Source organism: Crinia signifera, chromosome 3 (genome assembly GCF_055691185.1).
Source record: "Crinia signifera chromosome 3, ASM5569118v1, whole genome shotgun sequence".
NCBI lineage: Eukaryota > Metazoa > Chordata > Amphibia > Anura > Myobatrachidae > Crinia > Crinia signifera.
Genome location: NC_139219.1, coordinates 139,456,278 through 139,469,122, shown reverse-complemented (window position 1 = coordinate 139,469,122; position 12,845 = coordinate 139,456,278). Strand labels below are relative to the sequence as shown.

The following is a 12,845-nucleotide window of genomic DNA, read 5'->3' as shown; positions in this document are numbered from 1 at the left end:
GGATGCGATGACCCGATTTTTCCATAGGAATCAATGTTAAAATGGACTGAGTCCATTTTAACATGGAATTCAATGGGAAAAAGGGGTCCTTTTCATACCCCTACTATCCAAGTGGGCATGGAGTTGGATATAAACCTGTGGCGAGCGTAGCGAGCCACCGAGCCCGAAGCGTGGCGAGCGAACGGTATTCTGTGTCCCCTCGCGGGGCTCGCTACGCTCGCCATGCTTCGGGCTCGGTGGCTCGCTACGCTCACCACAGGTTTATATCCAACTCCATGCCCACTTGGATAGTAGGGGTATGAAAAGGACCCCTTTTTCCCATTGAATTCCATGTTAAAATGGACTCAGTCCATTTTAACATTGATTCCTATGGAAAAATCGGGTCATCGCATCGCATCGCATCCGATGGTCGCATGCGATGCGATGTGCCCGATCCGACCCGATTTAGAAATCGGCAGCCCGGATAACTCACAAGTACCCAAAAAACTTTTTATTGTTGATTGCTTGTGGCCACAGATGCTGGACAGCTTATTTTTACACAGCAATTAACATTTGACTAGGACACGCCCTTTCCAAAAGCCAGTCTCTCTGGACATTTTCCTCCCCCCACACCTGTAGTGTAACGTGATTTTCCCAACATATAAAATTATATAGGTTGGTTGAGCTTAATAAAGTAAGTGACCTCTCAAATATACATGAAACCACTTAGGATCCCACTCTGTCAATATCTTGATCTATTTTCTAGACTAGCATGTCAAATTTTAAAGTGACTTATTGCGTCTAAAATAATCCATAATACACACCTCTCAACATTTGAAAAGGCATGCACTATTGCAGACGCTCTGAAATCTCAGAATGAACACCACTATAAACAACGCAAAGCCCAACAATATGCATAAAATGGTGTCATTGCCAAATATTCACACTACACCAAAAACAGGTGACCTCACCATAGTGTCACATAGGTGCACACAGCATATTCACTTTTCTGTGGCATGGACACAGTTCACTCTTCATTATAACCTTTACCCATCAAAGTCATTAAGTTCTTATATTCATTGCTTTAAGGTTGTCTATCGGAAATGGAACCATGATTACCTACCATAGTAGTCTGGTAACCATTGCTAGGAAGACATGGATGTTTTTGAACATTAATGACAAAGCCCCATCCCTATGGTCACAAATAACACCTTGGTCTTGGTGTTTTCGAGTATCCGTGTATTATACAGTTGGAAGTATAAATCAGTCTATCTCTATACAGTAGCTATTTATTTTCCAATAGAGGATTCCATTGCTTAATCCATGTTGGCAATTAAAGCCAAAATGTAGCCTGACTGCAAGATACAGTTATGATTAAAAATCCTATGTGTTGATGGCAAAAATGCTGAAACATAATTATACCTCTGTTTTAAAAATATTTTAAATTCCCATACTTATAATGGGAAATACTATCTGGGCAAATTTACTGAAAAAAAAAATTTGAAAAATAAAAAATCTTAGTGAGCCCTGTGATAATAACGCCAATTTTAGCTCTCATGCGAATTGAAGGTTCCATAGAGGGGTCTCATATGAATTGAAAGTTCTGTAGAGGGGTCGTCACAGTGGGGAGAGGGTGACGGCATTGCATGCACAGCACAGGATCTGGGTATTTTTTTCAGAAAAATACCCCGATAATGCTGCGGAGACTCATCGCAGGGCCAAGCTTTATTGCAAGCTCTGTTCCTGCATGCGACAATTCATACATCCACGTGATGTAGTCAATGATGGCATTGAGATTTGGCCCGATGTTATTAGGGTACACCCTCATTTGAGGGTACTGATTGTAATAAATCCCCCACCCCCCCTATTCTTTTCTGACCTTTGAGATATTAAAATTAATCTTGCTGTTCCCACTGTTCTTTATTTCCAGGGAAAAGTGCCTTCTTCCCCTTCAACTTGCTTTGGAATCAAAGAATATTAAATTAGCTCAAAATGCACTGGCTGGAATGCAGGTAAGTCCCCTGTTATTAATATGATTTCTATCACATTGATTAGACAATTATTTACTGTATCTTTAGGCCATCATACCCTTGTGCAGTTTGGCCTGATTTCACCTGATTCTGATGGATCGGACAAGAAATTGGGCTAAATGCATGCGGTTGACATCCAAATTGGATAAATCATATGTGCAGCTGTCAGGTGCACATCACGGGTGCTTTTTAGCACCCCTGATGTATCGCATCTGATTTCCCTTTAAATGCCCGACAGCTTCTCAGGATTCCTTTTGCTACTTGTGTAGTTTCTCAGCAGCAGCCTACACTACACTACATGCCTGCACTATACCAAACAGATTGAACAATGATACACAATATGCTTCATAAATCGGGGCATTGCGTGCCAAAGGCGCACATTAAAAATTTACACCATAATGCCCATTACATGTTAAACCTCACACCATAATCTCCATTACGTATTATGCAAAACACCATACTGCCTATTAAAAAATTATGCTACGTGTACTCGTGATGAGATGTTTATAGAATCTGCTATGTAATGTAAATTTTTAATGCTTCAATAAAAATTATATTAAAAAAAAAAAAAAAAAAAATTTATGCTACATAGGTGTTGCTTACCTACATGTTCATTGCCAGGGGTTCCATGCTCATTACCAGGGGTTCCATGCTCATTGCCAGGGGTTCCATGCTCGTTGCCATGTGGGATTACATGCTCATTGCCATGGGGGAATACATGCTCGTGGTAACTGGGGGACAGTCGCCGCTGGGCAGAAATGACAGCCATTAACAGCCGGGCAGAGAGCAGGGGGCTGCCCGGCTGTATTCAGAGCACTGCATGTCCCGGCTATTTGAAATAATACCCCTTTCATACCAGAAAATGCAGGGAATATGGTCCCAGGATCATGCTGGGACATTCTAGGACTGGCCCCTTTTACACAGCTTAGTCCCTGCATTTTCTGGTGTGAGGGGGAGAGAAAACCACCCCCGCCCCCCTTTACAACAAGTTATATCTTCGGAACCAACTGACCCATTTACATGTAGGCTTCGATTGATTCTGGTCCCGTGAAACTGGGCCGTTTGGTTCCAGAGAAATCTGTCCTCAAACAACATGAACAGCCATGAAATTACATTTCAGAAATGAAAAAAAAAAAATAGTTTTACCTGCAATATCTCTAGAACCAATGAACCCATATTATGGACCAGGTATCAGATTGAAGGTCAAGCGATTTGGGTTCGACTGAGATCAACCTCAAGTTTCTGTGATGCTGTAGGGGGAAATGGCAGCCGTTGGAACCGGATGGAGGTCGGAATTAGCGGGTCCCATGTTATCCTATGGGGAAAACGTTCCAGGTTTGCCTGGCGGTAGCTCTGGTTCTCAGGGGGCTAGCGACGCGGGGCTGTTCTCGTTAGAAAGCCCTGTCCCTTAGCTACAAAATGGGCCTATTAAGAGAGTGGGCCTGGAGCTATAGCTAAATCAGACCCATTGTTAATCCAGCCCTGGTTATGGGTGAGGGTGTAATAGGGGTTGCAGTGCTAGCATAGCGCTGAGCAGTGACAGGTCATTGTGGCACTTGTAGTTCCACAGAAAAATAGACAGCCCGGCAAACCGCTAACAAAGGGGGCATCTAAATGTAGACAGTCTCCAAACCGCTAACAAAGGGGGTGTCTAAATGTAGACAGTCTCCGGGGTGACTATGGGAGGCTAAAAATACAGACCAGCAAACCACTAACAAAGGGGGCGTCTAAATGTAGAGGAAAGATGACGCTTACAAAATGTGATGCTGGTTAGCTCCTCCGCCCAACAAAACACGAAGCGTATGAGCATGAATGTAAGATGGCATCCATGAAACCACTGTGCGGCCTGGATGCTAACCTTTTTGCCACAGCTTCTTATGTGGCAGCGCCACATCTGTTCCTTCATATTGAGTCGCATTGGATGGCCTTTTGGACATGTCTTGGTCTCAGGGAGAAAGTGCTGACGCTGCAAGAAATTCACAGACTCCTCCTCCTGCAGCAGGTTCAATATTGTTAATTTTTCGGCAGCCATAGCTGACTAAATGTACTGCTGACTAAATACGCTAACTGCATACCGCTGACTGACTACGCTGGCTGCGGAAACACTACGCTGGATGTGACAGGGACGCTGGCTACGCTAAGCGGCCGCATGAACACTACGCTACTTCTGACTTTGCTATCTACACTGGCACTGACTGACTATGCTGATTCTGTAAGGAACACTACACTGTTTCTGACAGGGACCCTACGCTGACGTCCTAACTGCCGCGCTATGCTAAGCGGCCATGGGAACACAACGCCGATTCTGATAGGGACGCTACGCTGAAAATGTAATTGCCGCTGTGAAACTACACATGTACTGTCCTTTTACATGCGATAAAATAGCATGGGATTTATTGCGTGTAAAAAATGGCACAACTGCCAAATCAAGAAAAGGGGAGGTGAAAGGTAAGTATGATTAAAAGGTTGGGATAAATCTTATATTCATAAACATTTGTAAGTACCACAAAAGTAAAAGAATTCATACCCACAGCCAGAAACCAAGGGACAGCACTTCCATGCACACCAGGTAGAGCACCTCACACCAACAGGCACTCCCTGGGTTGGAGATCAGCACTTCTCCTAAACAAGTCTCCCTACACTGGCATCTACAAATGGGACAATAATCCGGAGGTATCATAGGAACGGACACAGGACATTATACGGCTGAACTGTGGGTGACTATCCCTGCTCAGATTTTTTACTTTTGTGGTACTTACAAATGTTTATGGATATAAGATTTATCCCAACCTTTTAATCATACTTATTTTTAATAAATTTATACTTAGCATATTTTCACCTGTTGCATGTTTTTAGGGAGCGCGGTTTTCTTGCACTTTATTTTTTTGGGCTTGACTTTCCAATTTTAGAAGCCGCAGCTCCAGCAGGACAACTCCTCCCAGGCGCCCCTCTAGGGCACTTCGGTGACCTATCCCCCTTCCACAACTGCCAAATCGTATGTCAGTCAGGTCCGACTCTTGGCCCCGACAAGTGTATAGGTGTACCTTTTAAATTCTTGATCCTATATATCTCACATATACTTGTACTGTGTACATACAGCATATGCTATACTCTGTTTGTTATGGCATTAGCTATACCCTATATTCTACATGATTTTGTATTGTGTGGGTTTGGTTGGAGGGGGATACCATTTTTGGTTTATCGTTTGTTTTTGTTTTCATCCATACTTTAAAAAAATTACTGGGTAACTGATTTACTATTTAATTTACTGCTATATTTCAAATCCATTACTTTTACACACTTGCCAATATATATGGCATCCTATAAAATTTAAACCATTTATATACAGTAACACAAAGCTTCGACCTGGCACACAAAATAATAGCGTACTGACAGTACAAGTTTATGCTAAGTCTAGCTCTACACTGGTAACTTATGTACCAGATGTATGTTGGGCAGAAAAAAATGTTTTTGTTTTTTTAAACATTTAGTTTTTAATGTAAAGAACTTTTGTTCTATAAATGGTAAAAACACCCTTCTATCAAGTGTTTGTAACTGTGGTCCTAGGCCGGTACCAGGAAGCTGGTAATCGGTGCGTTTGTCCCTCAACCCTCCACCCATAGCACTTCTCACCTGTCAACCAATACTGCAACCACTCCTGACCCTCTGAACTGGGCTTTCTCCCTGCCAGCTGTGCAGCTGCATTGCTATAAAACAGTCAGTGGTAGTGGACAGGTGGCAAGTGTTATGGAGGGTGGGATATTACACTGATCACCCCCACTGGATCCGCCTCTGCTGTAGTCATCTTGCACTAGCTCACGACCATCCAAACAGATGCAGCTGCTTACAAGTGTCTGTCAATCTCAGTGCACCTCCTCAGCCTCTATCCTTGTAAATCTAAATTAACATCGGGCCTTTCATATCCTACTAATTCCCATTTTACTAGTCCTAATATGTTACTGCTCTCTTAAAGGCCAAGTCCACTTTCCTTACTTTTTTTTTTATTTGATATTTTCTTTAGAGGATAAGTGCCCAATAGACCCAGTCTATATTCTTCAATAAACCCTATCTGAGTGTGTACTTTGGAAACCGTGCAGTAAATTCATACAACGTCATCTGCTATAGTTTGTCATCAGTATAAAGGGGTGTACAAACGGTGTGATGTACGTTCTATTCAATCCTGATTTTATCCTGACTGAATCACACACATTCAATTTAGACTATATAGTACAGATCTGCACTATAGAGTCTTGCCTGCACAGTCTATTTTTCTATTCGATTTCGATGACACGCATCATGATCAAATCGAAATCAAATGCGTTTCATTTTGATTCGATTTTGCTTATATAAGAAACATTGAATATAAAAATAGACCAAATCGAACCGTGTGTACAGCCTGTTAGACCGGCCCCCTCTGCCATCTCATCACTGTCATTCTGTTTTAACGGAGTAGCATTAAAAGCAATTGTACACTGGTACTGATACTGTGAGATTGTAACTGCAAAGAAAGAACTAGAACTAGATTGTGCCTGATTACCACTAGAGGTCAGTTGTAATACATTTGATTGCACAATACTGAAACCTTTGATAAAAAAAGATGGAATTTTATAAATCTCATGAGGCAGCATAAAGCTACAGTAGGTATTATTAACAGGGCCATTGAGAGCCTGTCTAAGCCCCAGTACTTTTGGAGGGACGTATCTTAATCAAAGAGGGGTGGCCATGATCCCTTATTAAAAAACATGTTTTAAAAGGTATTTGCATGCTACTTTGGGGGTACCGTGTGCTCCTCATAAAGGAGCAGTGTGGGAGCAGGTGTGATCAGCGCAGCAGCAATATCCATGTGTCTCTACTGCTTTGTGCTGGGCTAGGGACACAGGTTTTTGCTGTGCCACCTCTGACAGGCAGGGGTAATAAGTCCATGCTCCCCGTCCCCCTCTATTGGTGCACCTACTCCCTTTCTGTCCCATTGTTCTGTGCCCCGCTGCTCTGAACATAGTGCTTTGTGCCCCCCTCACCGCTTTCTTGCATTCACATGTCTTTCATGGGTCTTGGTGCTCTACCCCCCCCCCCCCCCCACACTCATTACCATACCATTGCCATACCATTGAGTATAATGGGATGGGTCCAATGAGTCACTGGCATTCCAGGCTGCTTAGGCCAGGGAGAGGAAATACTACTGCTTGCTGCAGCAGCCATGTCCTCCCACTTCCTGCCCAATGTGTCTGATGATGCCTGTCAGGTGTTGGGGTTTGCAGACCTGGGCCTCGCTGAGCCCCTTCTTCAAGCCTGGGCAAAAGTAAAGAGTTATCTCCTTGACTTGCTGTGTATGTGTAACTTGTCCAAAATAGAAATTTCCTGTCAGTGGGCAAGATTAAAGGACTCCAAATAGGTTTATTAATTCACTGAGCTGTCCAGCTCACTCTGGATTCCAGCGTTTTCAGCCGGGCTGTAAGAGTCATGAAGGAGGTGGTAGTGTTCTGCTACTATCCATGTAATAAGAGCCTCCGTCTGTATTCTACACCCCAACAGACTGTCCTGCGTAAAGCGTCCAGATGAGGATAGAGACCTTCTACAGCTCAGTAATATATATTTTTGTTCGCATCCGGTCAACGGATCTATGATGTCTAAATCGACCGTGTTATGGTCAACCACACTGGACAGTCTAACCCATTAGAAGATATTTGAGCACCTCTAGATTGTCAGAAACGGAAGTAAGACACCAGCGTTAGAGCGACGGGAGAGTGGTCGGTGGTGACATGGTCGACATGAGTTTTTTTGTGCCAAATGTCACAGGTGGACTTGGTTCATACTTTACTATCCAAGTGGACATATAGTAAGATCGTAGTAGTGTGCCAAGTGTGCCAAGGCACCGTGCCCGAAGGCGAGCGGACACTGTACACCTATACAGTGTCCACGGGACCCCCCTGACACTCTGCCCCCAAATAATTGAAAAACTCATATCGACCATGAGACCGTCGAGCACGCTCCCATCGCTCTAACACTGGTGTCTAACTTCCGTTACTGTTGATCTAGGCGAGGTCGACTATCTTTAGGTGGCTTTGAGCCGCTATACCATAACCATTTTTGTTACATTGATCACACATTTTCAGGTTTACCACCGAAGGGGTTAACATTTTTCTGAAAGATAAAACTTTATCAAAATGTACTCTTTACACAAAATCTTTTGTCCAAGACTGTCGGCAAGTTCAAGAGAAATCACAGATCTTTCTAGTATGTGGGCACCTTTACTGCCTTGACTAACTGAAAATGATTTCAAGAAGGGAGCTCAGGCCAGACATGTTTCCAGCTCATTAACTTTAGTGAAAATTGTCATTCTTTCTGTGTGCACTTTTACCATACCTACCTGAGACGTGATCTCAGTCATTTTTCCGGAGTGATACATCCATACATTCCACCTAGGAAATGAAGTGACATATAAAATAAAAGGTAATTTTCTTCTGTGAAAATGTATATAATTGCGCTTAAAACATATGTTTAACTAAGATTAAATGAGTAATTTGCATATACCTTGGGCACAATTATTAAGGCATTACTAAGGCTTGCTTAAAAATATATATTTTAATCTGAACATTCTGCTTTTGCTGTATAGTGATGGGAAAACTAAATGAATGTAATTTGAATTCACATTCAGAAGACAAGACGCACAAATCGGCAGAGTGACCTCAGAGCTGACTCATTGGTTGTTGTTTTTTTTTACTGCTGTTTTACTATAGAAGCTTCTGGCTGACGACAGATTTGTATCCATGGAAACAGACTCTGATGAGCGGCAGCTACTTAACCAAATGCTGAACGCAGTTAAAGTGACTCCATCTCTTCATGAAGATCTTCAAGTCGAGGTTATGAAAGTATGTAGTGCACAGTACAATATTGCGCAAGGGTAATAATACTGATTCACCATTGTATTTGAACTTTTAAAAGCTTTTTGTTGGAGGGAAGAATAGATTTCTCATTTAGAGCTCTGCTGAGACGTACATTTACCATTTATTTATTTATTTACAGTTTCTTATATAGCGCAGCAGATTCCGTTGAGCTTTACAATGGTAGACAGTGATAAAACAAACTGGGTAACAACAGACAGACTTGGAGGTTAGAGCGCCCTGCTGCAAGCTTACAATTACATAAGGAGGCCGTTGAGGTAGTTGAGTTTGAGCGATTCCCATAAATGTAATGTCTGTGTGGAATTTGCATAACCCCTCCTTATTTGCATAGGTTTCTGTTCGGCACCTTATAAACACAGACTCAAGTAGCGTGTTTCGGGTTAACATTTTAGCTATTTGTCAAAACACAGCAATAACAAAAGCCAAATAAAGGCTTAAACGTTAACCTGATAAACGCTACTTCAGTCTGTGTTTAGAAGTCCAGAGATCTGCTGTTTATTGATCCGGAACCGTTATTGGTCGCCGATTTTGTAAGGCACCCGGCAAGTATTCTCTTGAAGAAGTTGTGAGTGCCAGTTCGCTATTATTTACACAAATATATATAGCGATCGTGGGGTCCGGCACTTCCAATAAATACAGATGCTTCAGCCGGTGCCTTCACAATATTAGGACGGAGGTGCGGCACTCGTAGCTTAAATAAGTAGTCAGGAGACAAAGGGGCAGATGTATTAAGCCTGGTGAAGAGATAAACTGGAGATAAAGTGGAAGGAGATAACGCACCAGCCAATCAGATCCCAACTGTCATATTTCAAACACAGCTGATTGGCTGGTGCGTTAACTCTCCAAGTTATCTCCACTTTATCTCCAGTTTATCTCTTCTCCAGGCTTAATACATCTGCCCCAAAGTTGTATATCAACGTTTCAATTTCAATAACAAAATTTTCATCAGGATACAAATAATGCAAATAAAATCATACCTTCTCTAAGGCGGTTGGTGATGGCGTCACACAGAGGTGCGGCTTACACCAACCCAGCACCCTTCACCATCACCATCCGGTTACTATGGTGATGGAAAACGGTGCTGGGTTGGTGTAAGCCGCACCTCTCTGTGACGCCATCATCCACCGCCTTAGGGGCGGGGTTGTACAGTGTCTGCACAAGCTGGCTGCATTTCACGTGGTGCTTCTTTGCTATAAAGGTATGTTTTTATTTGTATCCTGATGAAAATTTTGTTATTGAAATTGAAACGTTGATATACAACTTTGTCTCCTGACTACTAATTTAAGCTACGAGTGCCGCACATTTATATATAGTGCGAGGGTGCCGACACTCAGCTCCTTGAAGGGTTATAGACGCCCGGTGCCCTCACTGTAGTGTGCCTCAGCTCCACTTAAATATACAGTCTTTTCAGATGCGCGGCACTCGGGACTTAAGAATCAACTCGTAGCCTTCTTACTTAGTTGACTTTTCAGCCATTTATTATGGCTTTTATCAAAACAGCTTACATGTATGTAAATCTAATTCATAGATTTTTCATAAGGGACAAATAACATACAACATGAGCTTACCTTTATACCAGACATAACCAATAGTAAAAATCCCACGTTCCCGCCGCCGTCTGTCAGCCGTCCGTAGCTGATGATGTCACACCCCGCCTCGACGATCTCCGTCACTTGGAACGCAGTCAAACACGGAAGTTTGTACTCCACTCATAGAAGCCACTACTATAGTTTCCTGTGTTCCCGTGTCACGATCGGAGTTGAGGGAGCATCCGTCAGATTTGCTGCATGGCTCGGTCGGGTTCCTGGGGAGTAGATCAATTGGTACTTGTGTATTATCACGGCGCCCGATTTCATCTAAATCGCATGCTAATCCATCCTTGCACACCCCCACTATCCAAGTCCGCCCTAAGCGCAGCGTGGCCCACGAGGGGACGCGGTACGTCATCGTGGAGTTGATTTTATAAAGTGTGGCGAGCGGACGAGAAAAATTATCCCGATTATCCTGAAGTGTGGCAAGTGGACACGGATTACTTGATGTCTATTCCGCTGCCGCTCGCCACGCTTCGGGATCGTTTTCCACGTCCCCAAAATATAGCCATAAATCAGGCAAGTGAGGTAAGCTCATGTTATATGTTATTTTTCCCTGACGAAAAATCTATGAATTCGATTTGAAATGTTGGCAAAGAAATACCCCAAAGTGTGGTCTCTTTTTTTATTGCTACAAAAATGCCGTCCATCTCCTGCTATATAAGTCGACTGCTACCAGCTATCGGGGAAAGGCACCAAGGGTAATACTATGGGCATATAGGAGTGCCAGCCATACTCTGCAATATATTAAACCAGCGACCTTCTACAATGTAATGCCGCTCACATTCTTTTTTCCTCTTTAGGACTGTGTGTCTTTTCTGTGTTGTTTTTTTTTTGTTTGTTTCTTTGATAGCCATTCTTATTGGCTGACAACCAATAATTATTTCAGACTGTGACAATGGCCTAATTCAAACCTGATCGCATGGCTGTAAATTTGCAGACTGGACTTTTATCGATAGACTGCGCATGCATACGACCCATAATACGCATGCACGAGGATAACGTGTGATACAATCTTGCTACTTTTTTATCACTGGATGTACACAAATTGATTGACAGAAAGCCAGTGTTTGATAATTGGCCTTTTTCTGGCAGTGTCGGGGAAAAGGCAGGCATGCCTATGTGTTTGAAGAGAGGGTGTGTGATGTCAGCTCCATACCCGAACAGCCTCTTTCTATCGCAGCTGCCAAGTAAGTCCTGGGCTACCTACAGTCTACACACAGTATAAAAATCATTAGATGGTGGGTGGCTTGCAAATAGGGGTGTGGTATAACATACTGACATTCGGGATTACAACAGTCATTAGCCTGATGTCGGAATCCCAACTGCTGGGACTCAGACAGTGGGGCGAGTGCAACGAAGCCCCTTGTGGCCTTGCTGCGCTCTCTATGCTCGCCACCTAATCTGTTCTCCCTCTATGAGAGTCGTGGAGAGTGAGGTAGAATAGCCACTGCCCGTCTGTCGAGGTTTTAGCAGTCGGGATTCCGACGTCAGTGTAATGACTGTTGGAATCCCGACTGCCGGACAGTCATCCAGCACCCACGAATAGATCTGCAGCTAATCACACGCCTGCAATTTTCTCACAGGCTTTCAGGGAGAGGGATTTCGCTCTGGCTGGGCGGCATATACCTATTTGTAGGGCTCTGCAAATTAGCAACTGTGCGATCAGGTCTGAATAAGGCCCAATGTCAAGTGCTTTTCCAAGCAATCATGGGACATAGAATACACAGAAATGAATGGACAAAAGATGTGTAGATAAAAAATACTGCTTACTATTGAATTGCAAAACATTATATATTACAATAAAATAGTATAGAGGTGTCGTTTTACCCCCCTCTCATTTTAAACCATATTTTCTTAATACATGTAAATTGTAAAATCTGACTGTTTAATAGCACTGAGCAGTACATACATGTAGCGTTAAAAGTCCAAGGCTACAAGTCCATGGAAAGTATTGCAGCTGATTGTAACCGGTCCATGTCTGTGTTTAGGGAACTACAAAATACTGCAAACCGATGCAACATTAATGAGTTTAGTGAAATTACGTGGGAAGTCTACACTAATTGTGTACTTAGGAACAAGAATAACCTGTCGCTACCATGCCCTCAGTGTGTTCTATTCAGAAGCCTTTTGTTCCTTGTTGTCATGTGACAGATGACTTGAATGGCATTGGCTTAGTTTGGCAGGAAGAGTGACTAGCTAGAGCACCTGCTGTATGCCATTAGTAATACTCTGCCAAATTTTGGAAAGGCATATACATAAACAGTACAGGAATCATAAGCTGTCAATCATTGATCCAGAATATTTTGTAATAGGTTGTCTGCCAGCACTAGTATTGTTGAATG

The 12,845-nt window shown here is 42.9% G+C and overlaps 1 protein-coding gene across 2 annotated transcripts in view; it reads left to right on the top strand.

Moving 5' to 3' along the window:
- ARFGEF3 (ARFGEF family member 3) overlaps positions 1-12,845 on the top strand; it is a 164,073-nt gene that overhangs the window by 39,703 nt on the left and 111,525 nt on the right. For both annotated transcript variants that reach the window (XM_083176610.1, XM_083176608.1), the window contains exons 3-4: positions 1,910-1,991; positions 8,747-8,878. In XM_083176610.1, coding sequence (XP_083032736.1) covers positions 1,910-1,991; positions 8,747-8,878 — 214 coding nt within the window. The remainder of the gene's footprint in view (positions 1-1,909; positions 1,992-8,746; positions 8,879-12,845) is intronic.